General features: G+C 37.3%; 1 protein-coding gene across 1 annotated transcript in view; it reads left to right on the forward strand.

Moving 5' to 3' along the window:
• The window catches only part of LRP1B (LDL receptor related protein 1B), a 2,016,348-nt gene that overhangs the window by 985,849 nt on the left and 1,004,590 nt on the right, over positions 1–25,909 (forward strand). The window contains exon 7 of the mRNA XM_030916410.1: positions 19,642–19,804. Within this exon, the coding sequence (XP_030772270.1) occupies positions 19,642–19,804 (163 nt within the window). The remainder of the gene's footprint in view (positions 1–19,641; positions 19,805–25,909) is intronic.

The following is a 25,909-nucleotide window of genomic DNA, read 5'->3' on the forward strand; positions in this document are numbered from 1 at the left end:
TTGTATATTAGAGCTAATACTTTGGGGAAATATACATCATTTCTATTTTCTATTTGTTGTGATTTAGATGAGTCTACAACTTGGGTAGCTTAAGAGCTATGACAAAAATGAATAATTTAAAAAGATGCAATAATTTTATTGGTATAAAAACATATGTAATAATTATATAAATATAGTAATTTAAAATATGTATGTTTAGGGACACAAATCAAAAGATAATCTAAAGTAATCTAATATATGCAAACAGAAGTTGTCAAGGTAATTGGTAGTGTCAAATAAAACCGTAGACTAGGTGTCAGTAAATTCTTTCTTAGAGGATAGGATCAAGAGCCATAAAGTTCCATGACTCTGAGTCAGAAAATGCTTCTTGGTAGGGGATAGATAAGAAAGCACTCTAGATAGCCCTCCAGATAATCGCAAGCAGCAAGGCTGTAAAATCAAGATGTGGCAGTTTTAATGCATAAGTGGATATGGTAGTATTTCATCCTCAGTACGACATTTTGTCAGGACATTATTTTGATCTTTGCCTTCTTATCCATTTTTACTCATTCAGACTCACCAGTTGTCACTATTATTTCACACAGTGTTGTGGTGTTACCATCCCTCACGCTATTGTTACTCACCCTGGGTACTCATTCCTGCAAATTGCTGTCTGCCTAATTGTCCTTTCATAAAATTACTCATCTACTTTAAATAATATTGGTCCTTCTACTATACTTATTTCTCAGGTAAAGTGACTTATTAACTTTGAACTCATGGTAAAAGCAAAGAATATTGCAGCTGATTAAGGAACGAAAAAGCTATGATTTCAGATGCTGCTGAAACTGACTGAAGAGGTGAGAGCACAGATTTTAGGGAAGAATTTTTTGAGCAAAGGCTATTGTGAAAATAAGAGTATATATTTCCAAATATTCACTGAACACTTACTATGGGCTAAACACAGTTCTGGGTTTTGGAAATAATAGCAGTGAATTGCACATATAGGGCCTTTGCTCATATATGGGGCTTATAGTCTAATGTGGGGACATAGTGCACCGATAAGTCACTAGTTAACTTCTCAGTGATGAAAACTACAAGGAAAATAAAATGAGGGCAATGGCATACATTGATGGGGATGAGTCACCGCGTGTGTGCACGCGTATGTGTGTGTGTGTGTACATATGGTGGGATAAGTGGTCTTAATATCTACTGGTCAATGGAGGCCTTTCTGAAAAACTGACATTTGAGCAGATACTTGAATGAAGAGAGAGCACAAGCCATGACTATATCAGATACTATTTTGTCTTGAGGACTAAGTAATGTCTGGAAGATCATTCCATCACCTAGGCATTAAGCCCAGAATCCATTAGCTATTCTTCCTGATGCTCTCCTCCATACCCACCCCGACAGGCCTCAGTGCATTGTTCCCTCCACCTCATGTGTCCATGTGTTTTCATCATTCAGCTCCCACCTGTGACTGAGAACTCCAGCTCCATTCATGTTACTGCAAAGTATATGATCTTGGTTTTTTGTTTTGTTTATTTTGTGGCTGCATAGTTTTCTTTGGTGTGTATGTACTACATTTTCTTTATCTAGTCTACCATTGATGAGCATTAAGGTTGATTCCACATCTTTGCTATTGTGAATAGTTCTGCAATTAACATATACATGCATGTATCTTTGTGGTAGAATGATTTATTTTCTTCTGGGTATATGCCCAATAATGGGATTGCTGGGTCCAATGGTAGTTCTACTTTTAGCTCTGAGGAATTGCCACATTGCTTTCCACAGTGGTTGAACTAATTAACGCTCCCACCAACAGGGTATGAGTGTTCCCTTTTTTTCTGCAGCCTCGCCAGCATGTGTTGTTTTTTGACTTTTTAATAATAGTCATTCTGATTGATGTGAGATGGTATCTCATTGTGGTTTTGATTTGCATTTCTCTAGTGGTCAGTGATGTTGAGCTCTTTTTCATGTGTTTGTTGGCCAGATGTATGTCTTCTTTTGAGAAATGTCTGTTCGTGTTCTTTGCCCACTTTTTAATGGGGTTGAACAAACATTTTACACACTAAACTCACTTGACTTGTCAAAATTAATGACATAATGGTAATAAAATGGCACAAGTTCTTGAAGACATAAATTATAAAAATCAATAAATGCCTTTGCCTTTTTTTTTTTCAAGAATTGAGTCTTAAGGAGCTTACTCTGCAGATTCAAAGAAAAGCAGAGATGAGTGTGACTACAGTAAAGTGAGCAAGGGCAATATGGGAACAGGGAGTTTAGGTGCCTTTTAGTTCATATTAAAGAGTTTAAAGTCTCTCCTGATCATGGTGGAAAGCCATTGGAGATTTTTAAGTAAAGGAGCAATATTTTGGAAAAAAAAAAATGTAGAGTGAAGATTTAGAGTAAAACCTGTTGTTGATTAAAACTATGTAGAAGAAACAATAATGCAAATATAAGCCCATTGAGCCTCAGTTCCTGAGTGGCCTTCATGGTAAAATGTTATAAGAGAAATACTCTAAAGAGTTTTAACATAAAATTGAGCTAAAGTCTAGTAAGCTGAGATATTTGCAAAGAAATTGATGATAATTCTTCTGAAAGCATTTGTGCAGGATGGTAAATCCTAAGAGTCTATCAGTTTAAGACTTTTGTTCACTGCAGTGTACTGGAACAGAACCCTGATCACAAGGAGCACTGATTTCTTCTATGGTGTCATGGTGTAATTTTTGTTTTGCAATGATCACTCTGGGTTCTCTGTGAGGAACTTTATAGTGGGTCTAGAAAGGAAGCAGAGAGACCAGTTAAGAAACTATTATAGCCATCCAAAAGAGACAAGATAGTGTCTAAACAAGGAGAGTAATGGCAGATATGGAAAGAAGTGGAACGTTTCAAGAGGAGGCTTTAAGATTGACAGATTGAATATATGATGAATTGGGGAGAGATAAAAATGGAATGTATGAATCCATTTGATTTGTGGATCGAATAAGAATATGATGTTTGACTACTGGGAAAAAGACACCTCTGCATAAACTATGTTTTGTGCTTTAGGGATGGCATAATCCTGGAGTCTTTTCTAAGTGCATCTACCATAGGAAATTAAATTGGCCTGTGGCCTGTGCTAGAAGAAAGAATTCGGGAAATGGTGGAAAAGTGAGTGGAAGGAGGTACAAAAGCTCAGTCACCTGTGCCCAATGAAAGACTCCCCCAAACAAAAAGTATAAGAATATCCAAGACCCTGCACAGATACCCAGTATTGACCTGCCACTACATGACAGGAGCACTTTCCCTGTCTTTTTCCAGAAAGACATGCACGGGTTCTATGTAGAGCTTTGTGACTACTAGCATTCAGAAATGTCTTAGATACTTATTTTGAATTCATTTTATCTGTTTAAGAAACAGGATCGGAGCATAGATGGGGCAATCTTTCATTAAAGGAATAAGGAAGGGCCCTGTAAGGTGCCACAGAGTGTTTTCTGATTCAGGATATGCTTGCTCATTGAACTTCCTTAATACCATTTTAATTACTGTACCAACCTGACAGAGTCTTTGTTTGTTCAACTCAGTTTACTTAATTCCATCCAGAGATAAAGTAAGTCATGCTTCTGGGTAAAGATTATAGTGACATATAAAAGTAAAAATAAATGCAATTATACCATCTTATTCAGTAGGCATTTTCAAATGTTCTTGCAAAGAAATGTGGTATAAAACCTAAATGTTAATTTCCCACTTAAACCATTCAAGAGATACATAAATCGAGGAAAATGGAATAGATTTCTTTATAATTTTACCTTTTTCTTTAACATCACAACTTATGGAGCAATAATTGAATAGAAATAAAAATGTTAAAATATTCATAATATACAAGAACAGAAATGTGAATAGAAACAAATCTGCATTTGGAATTTTTCTGATTTTCTGTGATGTCTTCAAAATTTCTGCCATAACTCTTGGCTCCTACACCAAAGCTAGAAGGCAACTTAAATGTATCCCATTAAATATGATTACATATTTAATATTGACTAAAGAAAGGTGGTGAGTTTCTGTCACATAACTTCACTACTGCTTTGATTCTCTTTGAAGTTTCCATATGTCCCTCCTGGAAATTGCAGAATGTTCCTAACTGGTCACTGGTTTTCGGACTTTTCCCTTTTATCCATACAGCAACCAGGATGATTTTTTTCAAATGCTGAATAGACATCATCTTGCCCTGCTTGAAATAGTCCCTAGTGACCTTCCATGAAACACTGCAGATGAAACAAGAGTTTATATCATATATATTCTTTTTTGAAGTCTACTCTAAGTACAGTCAAAAATGCTTTTGAATGTATTAACGCAAAAATATCAAAAGAAAGAAAAGACAAATAATGTGAGACAATTTTGGACAACAAGGAGTGGATAATTGAATAATAAATGAATAAGATTTCATATTTTCCTGCTTTGTTGACCAAGTACAAGTAAGAATCTAAGATAAGAACCCCAGCAAGGCTAAACATTTAGAGACCTCGGGCACCAATGAAGGTGGGGTTTTTCAGTGGGGTTGGGAATAAGAGGATTAGCTTAGTTAGGGCCTGTTTTGAAAATAGCTGGACCTCTAGGTTCCCTAATACAACCTCAACAGACAGGCAATTTTTTATCCACTACTGCATTAGTCTGATCTCACGCTGCTAATAAAGATATACCAGTGGCTGGATAATTTATAAAGGAAAGAGGTTTAATTGACTCAAAGTTTCATACAGTTGGAAAGGCCTCACAATCATGGCAGAAGGCAAATGAGGATCAAAATTATGTCTTACATGGTGGCAGGCAAGAGGCTTGAGCAGAGGAACTCCCATTTATAAATCCATCAGATCTCATGAGACTTACTACCACAAGAACAGTTCAAGGTGTGAGATACCTTGAATTGTAAGATGGGCTGGTGATACATCCACGCCATATCAACTACTTCGGCAGAAAACAGGGAGTTTAATTTCAGAAGCAGTAAGTTTCATGACCAATAAACGGAAGCCCCCAAACCATGGCTAAGGAGTAAACCATTGCAGTTTGGAACAGGAGTATGGTAGGCAACAGGAATGATGTCAAACGTGAATAACAGCAACAATAAAAAAACTGAATAGAATACTGATTTTCCATTTGGGGAGGAGTTTTGTAGTTCTTTTGTAGAATTATGCAGCAATAAATTCTAACAAAAAGAAAAGCTGAAACACAAGGCAGTTAACTCTAACTCTAAAAATAACCCAAAACTTGTTCAAGGAAGGAAGTGTAGTAATACTAAACTACTTTCTCACCTATCAACAAAAATGTATATAGTCGTAATTATATAAAGACTGAATATTAATTTAACTAAAAATTAGATTGTGGGAAGATGAGGGGAGAAAAAGTATGAATATATATGTGTGTATGTGTGCATGAGTGTGGAGGGGTGTAAATAGTAAGTTTCTAGTCTTATATAGCAGAAAGTAAAAAACTAATAGAAACATCTTATAGAGAATTATGAAAGTAAATGCAATTCACATAGCCAAAACATTTGGAAGAGAATGGAGAGGAGTGGAGTGGACACTGCTGTTTTTTATCATAAGCCTTGATGGAGTGTTTGGCTTTTTAAATCATGCACATTTACTGTATGATAGAAATAAAAATCACATTGAAAATAAAGTCATTCCTTGGTTTCACAATCCAAAATCCATCCCCTGACTATAGCTTACAGATCCCTGCCTATCTTTGCTACCTCATATTTTCTCATTCATTCTCATTTTAGCTGCAAAATAGCCCCTTTCACCCCTGCTTCTCATTTTCAGAAAATGCCAATTTCTGCTTGGTAGGCCTTACCCCCCAAATTCCACATAGCTAGCATCTTCTTGTCAGAGCTCAGTTCAAATATCATCCCTCTCAGGATGGCTTCCTGAAACAGCCACTCTCTGACATTTTTCTGTTTTATTTTCTTCATAACACTAGTCCTATCTGATGCTGCCCTTCTTGGGAATGGAAAAATATAAGGGATCCAGGCCTTGGTTGTGCCCCAGTGCAGTAGTTTTAGCACAGAATCACACTTTGATAAAATAGAGCAGACATTTTCAAGAAAGTGTGTCTTTAAATTTCTCAGGGTTCATTTATGAATTATCCTCTGTGTTTTCAGCATTAGAGCTGCACGATGGATAATTTCAGGAATCCAAAACAGTTATTGATGTAGGCAGTCTTGTTTAAATGTTGGTCAGAAAATAATAGCCAAATGGTGGGAAGCTAACAAAATTCATCTTTAAAAGTTGGAGGGATTTGACTACTCTGGTATCTTTTGCTGCATAGATTATTCGAAGGCTTGCTGACTTTAAAAACAGCAAAGATTATTATCTTTTAGTTTCCATGGGTCAGAAATTCAGGAGTGGCTTAGTGAGGTGGTTCTGTTATAGAGACTCTCATGAGGTTGCAATCAAGATGTTACCCAGAACTGCAGGCATCTGGTATCCTAACTGGAGCTAGAAGACAGACTTCCAGGCTCACGCTTGTGGCTGCTGATAGGAAACCTCAGTTCCTTGCAGTATAGACCATATAGAGCTGCTTGAGTGCCCCCATAGCATGGCAGGTGGCTTCCACCAGAGTGAGTGATCCAAAGAGAGAGAACTGAATGGAAGTTACAATGCCTTTTATGACTTACCCTCAAAAATCATACTCCATCATCTCTTCCATATTCAGTTCAGTAGAATAACGATGAACAGCCCACCTTCAGGTGGAGAATTAAACTTCATCTCTTAAAAGGAGGAGTATCAAAGAATTTGTGGGCATATTTTTAAATTATCACAACTACTGCATATCTTATTAATGTATTGCTTTAGTACTGTAATATTCTCTAGTACATGCGATAATTTATAAAGGAAAGAGGTTTAATTGACTCAAAGTTTCATACAGTTGGAAAGGCCTCACAATCATGGCAGAAGGCAAATGAGGATCAAAATTATGTCTTACATGGTGGCAGGCAAGAGGCTTGAGCAGAGGAACTCCCATTTATAAATCCATCAGATCTCATGAGACTTACTACCACAAGAACAGTTCAAGGTGTGAGATACCTTGAATTGTAAGATGGGCTGGTGATACATCACAAGCAGTCACAAAGATATAAATTAAAGGGCAGTCTTTTTGTTCCCTCTGGGAGATAACTAATATTTTTGAAAAATCTACTGGATATCACTATCCTGAATTTTTAACATTTGTTATCTGATTTAATTGCCTTACCACTTTGGAATCTTGGTATTTTTTTTATTTAACATAAGGACAACTACTCTTATTGATGTTAGTAACCTTCTCAAAAACATGTTTAATTAGAGGACTAAGCTGAACCAAATGATATACGGTATTTTCTTCGCCATGGTGTCATCACACTAGTGGCCCTTGGTTCACTATGGTTGCAGATAGGTTTGGTTGAATACATAAAATGCTTTATAAATTTTAAAAATTAGTTTATAACATTGAAAAATTGAGAGATTTCAACTGAAATCTGGAAATCATGTTTTGAAGTTCTTCGAAGCAATGAAGCATCTCTAGATCAAAACAAGTGCTGAAGTTAAGGCTGCCTTTTTTAGGTAGGTGTATACTTTCTGGCCATCATCTAGATTTGCCACAGTCCTGATTAATAAATTTAGCCTATTTATGTTCTCATTCTTATCCTTGTAGACATTTAAATTTGCCATTTCTGGTTGGCAGAAAATCAATATAGAAAACAAAGAAGAAATCAAGTACTGACAATTGCCAGTGTATAATTTTCAAAAAGTTAAAAACATGACTTACGCAAATATATACAAAGTGTATGTCAAGCAATCATTTAGCTCATTAACAAGAGAACCAGCAGGATGGCAAAACTGTTTCAAAGTAGAATGGAAGAGGTTGAAATATTTATAATCGATGAAAGAAAAAGTACTGATATAAGATTGCAAAGTTACAGATAAAACCAGTCAATATTGTACCGGACAATAAAAGTATAAGCTTTGCAGTTATCTTTTCTACCTGATGGAAATCATTTGCATCTCTATTGGAGAAAAATATTTTTAATGCATTCATCTACAGATTAAATCCATAGAGAATGAGACCTAAGCAATATTTGCTTGAAATTGTAAGTCAAACAAAGGTATATTCCCCAGGAGAATGAACTAATCCTTGGATGACCATCTTAGACAATGGTTCAGAATGACATAAAAAAGACATGCACCAATTCCTTTTATTTACCTTTTTTTTTTTTTTTAAGCAAGATTTGACTTTCTCAATTTTGTGGGTTTTTTTTTTAACTTTTATTTTAGGTTCGGGGTACAAGTGCAGGTTTGTTACATAGGTAAACTTGTATTACAGGGGTTTGTTGTACAGATTATTTCATTGCCCATTACCCAAAAGTTGTCTCTTCTACTCCTCTCCCTCCTCCCACACTTCACCCTCAAGTAGACCCCAGTGCCTATTGTTCCCTTCTTTGTGTTCATGAGTTCTCATCATTTAGCTTCTACTAATACATAAGAACATGCAGTGTTTTGAGTTCCGTTCCTGTCTTAGTTTGCTAATAATCTCCAGCTCCATTCATATGCCTGCAAATGACATCACATTCTTTTTTATGGCTGCATAGTATTCCATGGTATATGTGCACCACGTTTTCTTTATCCAATCAGTCACTGATGAGCATTTAGGTTGATTCCATGTCTTTCCTATTGTGAATAGTGCTTATAGTGCTGTGTTGAACATTCATGTGCTTGTGTCTTTATGATAGAATGATTTATATTCCTCTGGGTATATACACAGTAATGAGATTGCTGGGTTAAATGGTAGCTCTGCTTTTAGCTCTTTGAGGAATTGCCATACTGCTTTCCACAATGGTTGAACTAATTTACAATCACATCAACAATGTATAAGTGTTCCCTTTCCTCTGCAACCTTGCCAGCGTCTGTTATTTTTTGACTTTAAAATGTTTCAGCTCTACGTTCACCAATTCTGGTAATTATTTGCCTTATAACAAAAAATGTGATGAATCATTTTATAGCCAATTATGAGTTATCATCATGACTATTCATTTTTTGAACTCTTTTCTAAATGTTTCATTCTCATTAATTATTACTGGGTGCAAATTTTAAGTTTTTAAACCTGACAAATAACAAGTTTTAAAAACAAATAACAAGTGGCTTATATTTATGTATTACTTTACAAGTTTCAAAATATTTTTATTATTTTATTCTTCTAATTTTGCCAATGTTGATATTTAGAGTTATCTATATTTCAGAAGGTGAGTGGTCAATATTTTCAGATGTTATCGAAATAGAGCAGAAAAGTTCTCAGTAACTTTTGACAATGAAGGAATTTTCAGTAATCAAAATAAGAGCCACTTCAAAGGAACAATGAGAACAAAATCCAGGTGACTTTTGGTTGAAAAAAGGAATAAGCAGCAACTAAAAAAATATAGTAAGAAGAAAATATTTAAAATTTTGTTCCAGTAACAGTAAAGAAACAAGGGCCTTACATTTTGAGATATTTTAGTAATGTCATGAAATGATTATGGTTATTTTCAGTCATCTCCTATGAACTTTGTTATACTTCAGCAGCATTAAGGTAAAATACTCAATACTTTAGGAAATTCACTTCACTCCTAAAATGTTCAAATCATTTTCTGATTTCTGAAGACAGATATATAATTTAGACTTTAGGGGGTGGAGCAAGATGGCCGAATAGGAACAGCTCCAGTCTCCAACTCCCAGCGCGAGCGACACAGAAGACCGGTGATTTCTGCATTTTCAACTGAGGTACTGGGGTCATCTCACTAGGGAGTGCCGGACAATCGGTGCTGGTCAGCTGCTGCAGCCTGACCAGCAAGAGCTGAAGCAGGGCGAGGCATCGCCTCACCTGGAAGCGCAAGGGGGAAGGGGATCCGTTTTCCTAGCCAGGGGAACTGAGACACACAACACCTGGAAAATCGGGTAACTCCCACCCCAATACTGCGCTGTAAGCATACAGGCACACCAGGAGAACATATCCCACACCTGGCCGGGAGGGTCCCACGCCCACGAAGCCTCCCTCACTGCTAACACAGCAGTCTGCCGCGATCTATCCGCAAGGCAGCAGCAAGGCTGGGGGAGGGGCGCCCGCCATTGCTGAGGCTTAAGTAGGTAAAGAAAGCCGCTGGGAAGCTCGAACCGGGTGGAGCTCACAGCAGCTCAAGGAAGCCTGCCTGTGTAGTCTCCACCTCTGGGGACAGCGCACAGCTGAAGACCAACAGAGGAAGTAGCGGGAGCCGGTGCAGACGCGAACGACTCTGTCTGACAGCTTTGGGGAGAGCCGTGGATCTCCCAACGCGGAGGTTGAGATCTGAGAACGGACAGACTGCCTGCTCAGGTGTGTCCCTGACCCCTGAGTAGCCTAGCTGGGAGAAATCCCCCACTAGGGGCAGTCTGACACCTCACACCTCACAGGGTGGAGTACACCCCTGAGAGGAAACTTCCAAAGGAAGAATCAGACAGGTACACTCGCTGTTCAGCAATATTCTATCTTCGGCAACCTCTGCTGCTGATACCCAGGCAAACAGGGTCTGGAGTGGACCTCAAGCAATCTCCAACAGACCAACAGACAGTCCTTCTGACTGTCAGAAGGAAAACTATCAAACAGGAAGGACACCTATACCAAAACCCCATCAGTACGTCACCACCATCAAAGACCAGAGACAGATAAAACCACAAAGATGGGGAAGAAGCAGGGCAGAAAAGCTGGAAATTCACAAAATAAGAGCGCATCTCCCCCTGCAAAGGAGCGCAGCCCATCGCCAGCAACGGATCAAAGCTGGTCAGAGAATGACTTGGACGAGAGGAGAGAAGAAGGCTTCAGTCCATCAAACTTATCAGAGCTAAAGGAGGAATTACGTACCCAGCGCAAAGAAACTAAAAATCTTGAAAAAAGAGTGGAAGAATTGACAGCTAGACTAATTAATGCAGAGAAGATCATAAACGAAATGACAGAGATGAAAACCATGACACGAGAAATACGTGACAAATGCACAAGCTTCAGTAACCGACTCGATCAACTGGAAGAAAGAGTATCAGCGATTGAAGATCAAATGAATGAAATGAAGCGAGAAGAGAAACCAAAAGAAAAAAGAAGAAAAAGAAATGAGCAAAGCCTGCAAGAAGTATGGGATTACGTAAAAAGACCAAATCTATGTCTGATTGGGGTGCCTGAAAGTGAGGGGGAAAATGGAACCAAGTTGGAAAACACTCTTCAGGATATCATCCAGGAGAACTTCCCCAACCTAGTAGGGCAGGCCAACATTCAAATTCAGGAAATACAGAGAACGCCACAAAGATACTCCTCGAGAAGAGCAACTCCAAGACACATAATTGCCAGATTCACCAAAGTTGAAATGAAGGAAAAAATCTTAAGGGCAGCCAGAGAGAAAGGTCGGTTACCCACAAAGGGAAGCCTATCAGACTAACAGCAGATCTCTCGGCAGAAACTCTACAAGCCAGAAGAGAGTGGGGGCCAATATTCAACGTTCTTAAAGAAAAGAATTTTAAACCCAGAATTTCATATCCAGCCAAACTAAGTTTCATAAGTGAAGGAGAAATAAAATCCTTTACAGATAAGCAAATGCTTAGAGATTTTGTCACCACCAGGCCTGCCTTACAAGAGACCCTGAAGGAAGCCCTAAACATGGAAAGGAACAACCGGTACCAGCCATTGCAAAAACATGCCAAAATGTAAAGACCATCGAGGCTAGGAAGAAACTGCATCAACTAACGAGCAAAATAACCAGTTAATATCATAATGGCAGGATCAAGTTCACACATAACAATATTAACCTTAAATGTTAATGGACTAAATGCTCCAATTAAAAGACACAGACTGGCAAACTGGATAAAGAGTCAAGACCCATCAGTCTGCTGTATTCAGGAGACCCATCTCACATGCAGAGACATACATAGGCTCAAAATAAAGGGATGGAGGAAGATCTACCAAGCAAATGGAGAACAAAAAAAAGCAGGGGTTGCAATCCTTGTCTCTGATAAAACAGACTTTAAACCATCAAAGATCAAAAGAGACAAAGAAGGCCATTACATAATGGTAAAGGGATCAATTCAACAGGAAGAGCTAACTCTCCTAAATATATATGCACCCAATACAGGAGCACCCAGATTCATAAAGCAAGTCCTTAGAGACTTACAAAGAGACTTAGACTCCCATACAATAATAATGGGAGACTTCAACACTCCGCTGTCAACATTAGACAGATCAACGAGACAGAAAGTTAACAAGGATATCCAGGAATTGAACTCATCTCTGCACCAAGCGGACCTAATAGACATCTATAGAACTCTCCACCCCAAATCAACAGAATATACATTCTTCTCAGCACCACATCGCACTTATTCCAAAATTGACCACATAATTGGAAGTAAAGCACTCCTCAGCAAATGTAAAAGAACAGAAATTATAACAAACTGTCTCTCAGACCACAGTGCAATCAAACTAGAACTCAGGACTAAGAAACTCAATCAAAACCGCTCAACTACATGGAAACTGAACAACCTGCTCCTGAATGACTATTGGGTACATAACGAAATGAAAGCGGATATAAAGATGTTCTTTGAAACCAATGAGAACAAAGATACAACATACCAGAATCTCTGGGACACATTTAAAGCAGTGTGTAGAGGGAAATTTATAGCACTAAATGCCCACAAGAGAAAGCTGGAAAGATCTAAAATGGACACTCTAACATCACAATTAAAAGAACTAGAGAGGCAAGAGCAAACACATTCAAAAGCTAGCAGAAGGCAAGAAATAACTAAGATCAGAGCCGAACTGAAGGAGATAGAGACACAAAAAACCCTCCAAAAAATCAATGAATCCAGGAGTTGGTTTTTTGAAAAGATCAACAAAATTGACAGACCGCTAGCAAGGCTAATAAAGAAGAAAAGAGAGAGGAATCAAATAGATGCAATAAAAAATGATAAAGGGGATATCACCACTGACCCCACAGAAATACAAACTACCATCAGAGAATACTATAAACGCCTCTACGCAAATCAACTAGAAAATCTAGAAGAAATGGATAATTTCCTGGACACTTACACTCTCCCAAGGCTAAACCAGGAAGAAGTTGAATCCCTGAATAGACCGATAGCAGGCTCTGAAATTGAGGCAACAATTAATAGCCTACCCACCAAAAACAGTCCAGGACCAGATGGATTCACAGCTGAATTCTACCAGAGGTTCAAGGAGGAGCTGGTACCATTCCTTCTGAAACTATTCCAATCAATAGAAAAAGAGGGAATCCTCCCTAACTCATTTTATGAGGCCAACATCATCCTGATACCAAAGCCTGGCAGAGACACAACAAAAAAAGAGAATTTTAGACCAATATCCCTGATGAACATTGATGCAAAAATTCTCAATAAAATACTGGCAAACCGGATTCAGCAGCACATCAAAAAGCTTATCCACCATGATCAAGTGGGCTTCATCCCTGGGATGCAAGGCTGGTTCAACATTCGCAAATCAATCAACGTAATCCAGCATATAAACAGAACCAAAGACAAGAACCACATGATTGTCCCAATAGATGCAGAAAAGGCTTTTGACAAAATTCAACAGCCCTTCATGCTAAAAACGCTCAATAAATTCGGTATTGATGGAACGTACCTCAAAATAATAAGAGCTATTTATGACAAACCCACAGCTAATATCATACTGAATGGGCAAAAACTGGAAAAATTCCCTTTGAAAACTGGCACAAGACAGGGATGCCCTCTCTCACCACTCCTATTCAACATAGTGTTGGAAGTTCTGGCTAGGGCAATCAGGCAAGAGAAAGAAATCAAGGGTATCCAGTTAGGAAAAGAAGAAGTCAAATTGTCCCTGTTTGCAGATGACATGATTGTATATTTAGAAAACCCCATCGTCTCAGCCCAAAATCTCCTTAAGCTGATAAGCAACTTCAGCAAAGTCTCAGGATACAAAATTAATGTGCAAAAATCACAAGCATTCTTATACACCAGCAACAGACAAGCAGAGAGCCAAATCAGGAATGAACTTCCATTCACAATTGCTTCAAAGAGAATCAAATACCTAGGAATCCAGCTTACAAGGGATGTCAAGGACCTCTTCAAGGAGAACTACAAACCACTGCTCAGTGAAATAAAAGAGGACACAAACAAATGGAAGAACATACCATGCTCATGGATAGGAAGAATCAATATCGTGAAAATGGCCATACTGCCCAAGGTAATTTATAGATTCAATGCCATCCCCATCAAGCTACCAATGAGTTTCTTCACAGAATTGGAAAAAACTACTTTAAAGTTCATATGGAACCAAAAAAGAGCCCGCATTGCCAAGACAATCCTAAGTCAAAAGGACAAAGCTGGAGGCGTCACGCTACCTGACTTCAAACTATACTACAAGGCTACAGTAACCAAAACAGCATGGTACTGGTACCAAAACAGAGATATAGACCAATGGAACAGAACAGAGTCCTCAGAAATAATACCGCACATCTACAGCCATCTGATCTTTGACAAACCTGAGAGAAACAAGAAATGGGGAAAGGATTCCCTATTTAATAAATGGTGCTGGGAAAATTGGCTAGCCATAAGTAGAAAGCTGAAACTGGATCTTTTCCTTACCCCTTATACGAAGATTAATTCAAGATGGATTAGAGACTTAAATGTTAGACCTAATACCATAAAAACCCTAGAAGAAAATCTAGGTAGTACCATTCAGGACATAGGCATGGGCAAGGACTTCATGTCTAAAACACCAAAAGCAACGGCAGCAAAAGCAAAAATTGACAAATGGGATCTAATTAAACTAAAGAGCTTTTGCACAGCAAAAGAAACTACCATCAGAGTGAACAGGCAACCTACAGAATGGGAGAAAATTTTTGCAACCTACTCATCTGACCAAGGGCTAATATCCAGAATCTACAAAGAACTCAAACAAATATACGAGAAAAAAACAAACAACCCCATCAAAAAGTGGGGAAAGGATATGAACAGACATTTCTCAAAAGAAGACATTCATACAGCCAACAGACACATGAAAAAATGCTCATCGTCACTCGCCATCAGAGAAATGCAAATCAAAACCACAATGAGATACCATCTCACACCAGTTAGAATGGCAATCATTAAGAAGTCAGGAAACAACAGGTGTTGGAGAGGATGTGGAGAAATAGGAACACTTTTACACTGTTGGTGGGATTGTAAACTAGTTCAACCATTATGGAAAACAGTATGGCAATTCCTCAAGGATCTAGAACTAGATGTACCATATGACCCAGCCATCCCACTACTGGGTATATACCCAAAGGATTATAAATTATTCTACTACAAAGACACATGCACACGTATGTTTATTGCGGCACTATTCACAATAGCAAAGACTTGGAATCAACCCAAATGTCCATCGGTGACAGACTGGATTAAGAAAATGTGGCACATATACACCATGGAATACTATGCAGCCATAAAAAAGGATGAGTTTGCGTCCTTTGTAGGGACATGGATGCAGCTGGAAACCATCATTCTTAGCAAACTATCACAAGAAGAGAAAACCAAACACCGCATGTTCTCACTCATAGGTGGGAACTGAACAATGAGATCACTTGGACTCGGGAAGGGGAACATCACGCACTGTGGCCTATCATGGGGAGGGGGGAGGGGGGAAGAGGGAGGGATTGGATTGGGGAGTTATACATGATATAAATGATGAATTGATGGGTGCTGACGAGTTGATGGGTGCAGCACACCAACATGGCATAAGTATACATATGTAACAAACCTGCACGTTATGCACATGTACCCTAGAACTTAAAGTATAATAAAAATAAATAAGTAAAAAAAAAAAAAAAAAAAAAAAATAATTTAGACTTTAAAAAATTCTAATTTCTGGGCCAGTTGAAAAAAAGCTTCCTGTAATTTGGAACACCTTTAAGTGCTTATTAAATTTGGTCAAATTTATCTATCCATTCATCCATGTAATGTATTTATTTATTGGCTTACTTGCTTGAACTCTTTGTCTAATTGCCTCAACTCTCTAATTCTAATACAAATCAAATTAAAAGCACACACTTCAACTATAAAATGAGAAAGCCAATTCCCCATAGTTACTAAGTGTTTGGCTTATTATTAAGTTCTGTAGTGAGGTCTCAATGCTTCAGAGTTGCTTGGTTGTTAACAATATCTATTGTTTCAGTAGCAGAAAATCTTTCTGAAATGATAAAGAGTTGAGAGAAGGTATGAAGGCTGTCAAACAGCTCTTTTGTCTGAAATTACAATTGTATAGACTAAAGCAACTGCATGCCCAGCTTGAGAGATGGGTCATTGAATGGACTCTGGCACATACTTTATCTGAACCCAAGGTATTTGAAATGACATTTGAAACAGTGAGTTCTGAGCTCTAGCTGATATAATAATACAAAAAGACTCAAAAACAAAGCAAGCCATACATTCCACATTTCTCAAGACAGATAAATAATTCACACTTTTAAAAAAGTCCTGGTTAATGGACTGGTTGAAAAAACAAAAAGTTTCTTTTTGCTTGGGAAATCCTTGAATATTTATGATTTTATAAAGACTGTATAATTTAGGAATAAAACTATTAATAGCCTGAAAATCTCTATCCAATTAATTGCAATATCTTCTTTCTTCTTATCCTTGTAGGAGATGACAGCCATTCCCACAAAGTTGCTGCCTTTTCTACCTTGTTTTGACAACACACCCTTACAAATGATAGTGCTGACACATACATCTATGTTAGTCCTTCTATTGAGAGAGCATCATTCACTGAAGCAGCATGTTACTGAGGAAGTATATTGAGGCATAGAGTAGGCAAAATGTTTAGGCTGAGATTGCAGAAGGAAACTCTTACAGGGGAGAAAAATATATAATTTTTACTCATTTTAAGTTCTCCAGCTGGCGCCATGCCAATTAGACTAACAAAAAACAGATTAACAAGAGAAAAATACACACATTTAATTAATAGAAGTTTTATGTGACACAGAAGCATTCATAAGGAAATGAACACCCAAAGAGATGGTTGAGCCTGAGTGTTTTCATACTAGGTATGATGAAGAGTGGAAAGTTACTGAGAGAATGTGATAGGGCATGGTTAAGAGCTAAGAATAATAAATGGATCATTTAGCGTCTCCCATTTGTTCAGAATTCTGGTTCCCACCATCTTTGGAAATAAGAATATTTCTTTCCTCTGGAGGTAGGGAGGTCACCTCTTACATGAGGATCTTATGACCTACTCCAGGGGAGAAGGGGAAGGTTAGAGAGTTTTTGCAGCATCTGCTCTTTCTCTGACCTTCAGAGGAAAGGGGAAAGTTAGGAAGTGCTTCTTGCACCTGCTGTTTCTCAAATTCCTTCAATATGCCAAAGTGCCATGTTTTGGAGTAGCCTGTTCATAACCTTGTCACTCTGTTTAGTCAGTGAATCATAGTTTAATTCTAAGTTCAAGCAAGGAAGTATCAAAGTATAATTTTCAAAAGTTAAAAATATGACTATAATGAAAATCTAGAATGAACATAGATCAGAAAATTACTTATGGCATTATTGAGGGAAACAGACCAGTACTGCTGGTCTAACCTCATGAGAGGAATTGGGTATTTATAGGCATTTTGATGAAAAATAATATTTAAATGAGATTCATAGGTTAGGCATATAAATGTTTAATGCCTCACAGGGCAATAAAATCCTAGCCTTTGAGTTTATCCTTTTTATCAGAGAAGTATCTACAAATTAACATGTAATTTCAGTGTATGTCTGATCAAAAGATAAGTCAAAGATAGATACATTCTTCTAGAGCTGCAGTATCAAGAATAGTGTAGGGGCGAAAGGAACTTTGCTTCTGTCCTGTGAAGATTCTGTACTTTCAGTCTGGAATAAACTGGACAGCAGACATATCAACAGGAGAAAAGGGGTGTCAGTTTATTACATGCATACTCACTGGGGTTCCACAAAGTATATGACTCCAAAAAAGAGCAGATGACTGAAGTTAATATAGTATCCTAAGCTACAGAAAACAATAAAGGCATGGATTTGAGGTGGTGACAGGTTATGGGAGGTTGAGGGGAGGAAATGCATGGAGAATAAAGGCTGTCTTGATATGCAGATTCTCTCAGGTAGCAGTCCTCAGCAAAAGAGGTGATGTGTTGACCTTCAGCCTCTTTTCCTCTGACTTTATCTTTCCGGTCTGATGAGATTATAGGGAGTGGGTTTATGACAGATTTTTCTTTTATTCTCCTCTCCTCTCCTCTTTTCTCCTCTCTTCTCTCTTCTCTTCTCTTTTTTCTTCTGAAGGAACTTCCCTATGTCAGATAAAAGAACTTCAGAGAAAACCCATCCCTGCATTGGCTGCTCCCCAGGTGCTTTGCAGTCTGAAGTCCAAAGCAGCATATATTTTGGGATATTTTTTTCTGAGCCCTGACAGTAGCCACTAGGTACCTATGTCATTTAAATTTAAATTCCAATTAATTAAAATTAGATATGATAAAAATTCAGTTTTCCAGTCATAGTAGCCACATGTTAAATTTGGCTAGAGGTTACTTTATTGGACAGCATAAATAGGAATATTTTTATTGTTGACCTAAAAGGAAGAAGCTGAGGCCAAATTAATCTAAGTAGAAAGTTTACTTGGGCCAAGCTTGAGAATTGCAACCCAGTAGTACAGATTCAATTGGCTCTGAATGTATACTCCTATTAGCAGTAGTTACAAGTAGGTTTTTAAAGGGAAAGAAGAGGCCATTCCTAACTTGTTTACTAAGAATTTACATTAAAGTAACATAAGTTATTGATTGGCTATACATCCTTCTTTGTATCACAAGTTCCAGAAACATGAAGATAATGAGTGAGACAGCTAGTCAGAACTGAAATGCCTTTAAACAGCTGCCCTTGGGCTCGGGTGTAGAAGGTATAGCTGAAATCCCATACTCACGTCTCTCTGAGCCTGATTAATTTTGAATACCTCACATATCCCAGACTGCTCTTAGCTATTTTTTTTTTCTCATCACCACTGTAGAAAGTGCTGTTGGGCAGCACTCTTCTAGAGAATGAATTAATCAAACCTTGAACAAGCCTTTTTTACAATTTCTAAGTATGCCATTGAAAGAAACTATCACCCCTCCATTTGCTTTATTTCCAAGTTTTGGATATTTTTTCAAACAAAGGAATCTTACAGATATCCTTTTCTATCTTCTCCACCCTTTCCTTCTTTTAATAAAAGGGAATCAGAAAACAAGGATTTGCCTTACACTCACAAAAGGTATTCATTCCTCACTACTACAGAGTTTAGCTGTGTTTTTGAATCAGTTCTGTTCCTTCCATCGAGTGAACCAATTTGGACAAATACAAAAAGTAAGAGATTGTATTCTAAATACCTATATTTTAAAATGTGGAAACTGTTTATCCTTGTATCTAGGTCATCTTCAGTCTTCAGATAGCAAGAAGAAAGGTACCAAGATGTAGTCATTATTTTACATAATTATTAAGTCATATTTTGGCATAGCAAGAGACTTTGCAGTTTCTTTTCATAAAAAAAATGTCTATACTTTTGAAATGTCCTCTATGATGGTTTGGAAACACTTATGTTATTTTTGGATCATGATACTAGGTTGCGTCTGTGATTCAATGATCTCGTGTATGTGTTTTTCAGATGTTCAACAAATGGCGATTGACTGGCTCACCCGAAATCTCTATTTTTTGGACCATGTCAGTGACCGGATCTTTGTATGTAATTACAACGGTTCTGTATGTATCACCCTGATTGATCTGGAGCTTCACAATCCTAAAGCAATAGCAGTAGATCCAATAGCAGGGTAAGAAATTCTTTATAGTGTTTGTTCTAAAAAAGTTTGCATTTAAAAAGAAAAGATTGAAGTATGACAAGTGTTGTTGTGAAAAATAAGACTACAGACTTAAACTTTTTAAAAATGTTGATTTTAACAACTGTATCGCAGGAAGCAAAAAAGGCTATAACTCACCAGGCAGAAGCTTAACATTTTTAGGTTAAGCATATTTTTAGGTTAAAGAGAGGAAACTTTTTAATGCTTAACAAGGAACTTTGTAGTTAGCAAACATCAAGGATGCTACTTGAAGGATGTACTGTTGACATACTTATATCCAGCATAATATTTAGGATTTACAAAAGGGGCACAACATATGTTTACCCGGGTACTAGTAAAACATTAAGAATATCTTTGTTCAGATTCTCTTTATGTTCGGTGACTGTTGATATGTAAACCCAAATATTATTACAGTGTTATGAATTCCTCATCAGAATTCATCTTTCTTTTTTTTAACCTCCCAAATTCTCGAACTACTTTATTGGTTGAATAGAGACCCTCTGACATTCTTTAGCTAATAGGCTCATTAACCTTTTTACCACATTTCATAATTTGTAAAAATATAGTCATAAAATGTTTACATTCCCATCATATTTGCTCCTATGATTAGAAAATCAATACAGGAATTATGCTCTTATTTTACAAACATGGTGGTATTATTAGAAGGCAGGAGCAAAACTCAGTTCTTTCAGCAGTCACCATTGGACAAGGATACTTGCAAATTAACCACATAGTGTACCACTTTATTTGAAGGAGCTGTTATTTTTTGTAAGATGTAAATTGTAGCAAAGATTTGAAAATTGAAATGCTATCCTTGTTATTGTTTTAATCGTCCTCAGGCAGTTCAGGCTGAAATGTCTGATGGAACATATCCTAAACTGCCATAAGCCCCCATTCAATAAATGGGAAAATATTTACTGAAGAAACAGCTGTCATCCATATGTGGACTTTTGTCACTCGTTACTTAAAGTCTGATTGAATATTAAGATGCATCATCACAATAGTTCTGATTTTGACAAGAACAGCTTGCACGTAAGAACTTTGCTGAGAAGGCTGTGTAATATAATTCTTGAATGTGGCTCTATTTGTACTTGCAGCAGATGGTTACTTGACTCAATCTGACTGCAGTGATGCTTCAAAAGACATTAGGAAAAGAAGTATTTAAACTGATTTGTTTGGGTTGTTGGATAAGGGTAGTAAGAAAGAATTGGAAATTTACAAACGCACTAACAACATTCTTTTGGCATCCTGTTTAGAAATATATTTGCTTGCATGGTTTTCCCTGGATGTGATAACTGAATTTCAAATTAGCCTTTAGACAGTCTTGTCTGTCAAATGTTAAGAGTTGAAACTATAAAGCTGTTGTGTTTTCCCCATTTTTCTACTGCTCTTATCCTTCCCCATTCTTAAAAACAAAGATCCAGAGACCCTTTTCAAATAAAACTGCCAATCTGAAATATATGGGAACACCGTCTCCCTTTCTGAACAACAATATATTTTATGTTCTCAGGTTTCCTATTTCTCCCTGTCATTATATGAAAGAACCATATTTTATCATTTTTGTCAAAGGAATTAAGAGTAGAAAACCCCCACATCGTTTTCTCTTATTCTCTGCTGGATTCCTTTGGGTCTCGTAACTGTTTAAATGTAATTTTGTCATGTATCATTTATCAGAATAGGTTCTTTGGAATTTTTGTTTGAGTTTGTTCTGTCTCTATAGCACAGTTTTTCAATCATGAGTCATAGATATCAGAGAAGGAAAAGCTTGGCTTTTTTTTTTTTTTTTTTTTTTATAAATACAGGCCTGGTTGGCACAGAACACTTTCAAATATATTCTACCTTTCTCTTAATATCAGAAATTTAGTTAGGATTGATGTGATTCTATCTAAGAATGGAACAGAAGATTTTTTCTTTAACTTCTACATTTGGGCCTGCTCTAGAATAATTTGAATAGGTTTTGGTTAGAAAAACTGCACATGACCTACTAAACGGGAAATGTTCTGCCCCTAAAATTTCTCCTAGGTTTTCCTAATTTTACAGGATGATACATCTTTGGCTTTGCCTATTATAACTTCTGTTCAAAAAGTGTCAGAATGTATTCATAATCTGACCTAACTCCTAGAAACTTAACCTTCATAGGTTTTAAAATGGAGAAAAATTTGCCTTACCCCCAAAAAGGCTACCTGGAGAAAGTACCTGTTACTTAAGCATACTGTTTTTTTTGGAGACAGAGTCTCGTTCTATTGCCCAAGCTGGAGTACAGTGGCACAATTTCATCTCACTGCAACCTCTGCCTCCAGGGTTCAAACAATTCTCCTGCCTCAGCCTCCCAAATAGCTGGGGTAACAGGTGCCCACCACCATGCCTGGCTAATTTTTGTATTTTTAGTAGAGGTGGGATTTCACCATGTTGACCAGGCTGGTCTCAAACTCTTGACCTCAAGTGATCCTCCCACCTCGGCCTCCCGAAGTACTGGGATTACAGGTGTGAACCACCGCACCTGGCACTTAGGCACATTTGTGACTTCATTTTTCTCAACCTCCTATTCTTTTGTTGCTAAGGACTATTGAAGAAATATAATTTTTTGGTTCTTTTTTGTTTTGTTTTGTTTTTAGTTCTCCGTGGTTTGAATACAGATTACTAACTTTCTCTGGACTCTCATCATGACTTGAGCCAAGCTCCAGTCCCAATCTTCCAAGAAGAGATTTTTAAGTCAACCTTGTTTTTAATTCTTTTAGATTTTTAGATGTGGACATTGACTCATTAATTCAGGCTATTTCCCAGAGATGCTTCTAGAAATTTTCTTCTTCCTTTCAAAAATTTTTAGCAACATTTCCTTTCGACAGTTCCTTGGAAAAGTTTCCAAGATTATTTCTCTATAGTCATTAGAGTTGGCAGGTAGCATAGAGATCATATTCCAACCAACATCAAAAACTGCATTTCTGTCAGATGGTGATTAGGTCTCTGCTTCTTTAACGGTTAAGAACTTGATGCTGGAGTCAGTCTCACTGAGATCAAATCCTGGCTCCAGCAGTTACCAGCTGTGTAACTTTGGATATTTCTTCTGCCTTTGTTTTCTTATCATAAAAACGTGCATTATGATAACCCTGCCCTGCAGGGCTGTTGAAAGGATTAAATAAGGTCGAATACATAAAGAACTTTAACAGTTTGAGTTGTGGAGTATGTGAAGTTTCTTCTTCATTTCACCACAATGATAATTACTAATACTTTCAACACTTATGATACCATTATCAATAGAATAATGAGACCAATATTCTACCCCATCAAAGATGACCTTTTTCTTTTCAGCCGCAGTCCTTTCTACTACAAATCCTTCTAAAATTTCATACAGATTAAATCTATTATGTAATAAAGTGTTGAGAAAAAAAAAAGAGAAAATAAGAAAAAATAAATGAAGCGTAGCCTAGGAAGAAATAAAGATGAAGGGTATATAAGGTGTAGGAAGAGAAAAGTATGGAGTACCTTTGAGTATGGGTATGTGGACATGGAGGGGGATCTTTTTTCTTACCCATCGCTACGCTCTGGCTGAGGCACCTATAATAAAAGATGTATTGATAAGAGAAAAGCATACAAAGGTACTTGTAAATTTGATGTGACATAGGAGCTATTAGAAATGAACATCTGAAGTAATGGAAAACCCTGTGTGTGTGTGTGTGTTTAATGGAACATTTGATGAAATGGATAGCTGTGGAGAAGTACGATTCAAAAAAAGGGGTATAATCTAATGATAATCAACTGGGGGAGACTTAGTGAGGGCTGTGTTTCCAGTTTCTTCTCTGTGTCCCCATGTTTTCAGAGACATGGAAGCTCCTTTCCTCCGGGTATAGAGTGGGCTCCTCTCAAAAGAGGTTCTTATGACCTACTTCAGAGAAAGGTCAGATAATTTGTTGATGGCCTGCATCAGGGGAGAAGGGACATCTGCTTCTGCTGTTTCCTCAACTGCCAAGGTGCGAGATTTGGGGTTAGCATGTCCTTTGAGGACACCATCACAGAAGACATAACAGAGGAAAAACCTTATTCTAACAATTGATGTTAAGCAAGATATATTTGGATTACTTTCAAGGTCTTTCAAAAGATAAGAGTAAAGAATAAAATTCTATTGTAGTTATTTTTGTCTGTGGAACTGCATTTTTGAGCATGACACTGCTTCAATATTAAACCATTTAGTACTGGGGTCTATTGAGGATTGTAACTGAGGTCAGGGGTGGAGCTGGTCTACAATTTTGTTCCTAAGCTGTGGCCCTCAGCTCTCTACTAAAGTAAAATCATCACCCTAGACTTGAGACAGAGTGCAACTCCTATGAGTGTAAACTTGTTGCTAAAGTATTCTACAAGAGGAGATAATTAAGTCTAGGTGTGATAATTATTAGAATATTAGAGTAAAAGTAAATAGATATTTTAGTAAAGGTACCAAAGTTGGATTTAAAATTTTGAGAAAATGTATTTTGGGAGACTTGGAGTACCATTAGTAACACTCAAGTTCAAAAGAATTATGTGAGGTGGCTAAACTGAGGGAGGGGGAAGATCTCCTTTGTTAAGTAAAATAACAGAAATTAAATATTTCCCAAGGACACTGTATACCTTTTTTCTATGTAGGATAAATCTTTTGACTGGCAGAGTGAATAGCAGAGTGATCTGTAGGATTTATTTGTGAACCCATCACCTCATGTCAATAATGAGGGAGAAGGGTGTTATCTTTGTTCTATACACGAGCAGGACATCTGCCAGGAGACGGGAGAGTGAAGCTCATCTCAGAAGTTAAATTCACACAAGAATGATTGACAGTATTCAATAGTTTAAAAAACCCTTTCCCATCACCCACTTGGATCCTTATTGAAGCTAATAATGACTGAGAAATTAAAGACTGAATTAAAGTTAACAGCTATCAGGGAGTAGGACTGACTAATGAAATTCTAATCTGGATTGTTACGTGAAGTTGGGAAGATAGCAAATGAAGTGGATTTTGTAACAAGGTCTTTGGGATAGTTAGCAGGTTTTCTATTTCTGTTAGGTGGCGCTCCCTGGGCAGGCACAGGTTCCAAGCTGAAACTGTCACTAACTAATGCACTTGCAGTAGGAAATAAGTGAAAATGTTACAGATGTTTGGCTATTAAATGCCTCAGACTATGTTTGGACAAATTAAACATAGAGATAGCTTCCCCACCCCCAAACACTATGTATCACTTCAAGGACCGAGATGGTCCTAAAGCTGTAATGGGTTTGAACATCATAAAACATTTAAACATATGACCCTTTGTACTTTTTTCTCCCCATAAATATATCCATCTTGGAAGGTAGTGTCCTCATCTGTGATTCATGACTGCCTTAAACTTTTAAAATTCTTATTTATATTTTGACAGGTTGCAAATTGTGAGTCCTAGCTTTTTAAGGGTAAACAGCCCCCTACACATACCTACAAGCAACTCCCCCTGTAACAAAAGTTGATTTCCTAACTTCTTAACTACTTCTAACCAGCTGTGACTTAGCTATCCACAATCAGATGCACATCCCCATTGTTCCAGGAAAGATCTGTTTCTATAAACTTAGTTTCCCTCCAAATTTTCTTGTGTATTTCTTTTCTTTAGGAGGAAAATCAGAGAAAAATGAAGACATTCCAATAGCTCCAATAATAATTCTCCTGAGTTATGTATTGAAATGTTGCAGCTTCTCTCTCAGATATCTGTGACTTAAAATTTCTTTGGAAAAAAAAAAAAAGCTAATAAACAAAATGAATTGGTAAAAGGATATTTTGAGTTATTAGTATATGTTTGAAACAACCTAGTTCTCACACAGCAGCAGTACTCAGGTTAGCTGACCTCAGCATTCACCCGTAAGATGGGAATTATCAAGGGGTTATTTGCCCACTTCTCCTTTTAATCAATGGGTATTCATGCAACATAAGGACAACATCCCTAGGCTTATAAATTTGTATTAATTATTCTAAAATCTACCAATGCTTTTTTATCTATCACCCACAGATTCAGTGGGTGGTATTATATAACATTTTGTTTCTTTCATCTGTCTAGATCCTATTAAATATCTAAATATTTTTATGTA

Source organism: Rhinopithecus roxellana, chromosome 14 (genome assembly GCF_007565055.1).
Source record: "Rhinopithecus roxellana isolate Shanxi Qingling chromosome 14, ASM756505v1, whole genome shotgun sequence".
NCBI lineage: Eukaryota > Metazoa > Chordata > Mammalia > Primates > Cercopithecidae > Rhinopithecus > Rhinopithecus roxellana.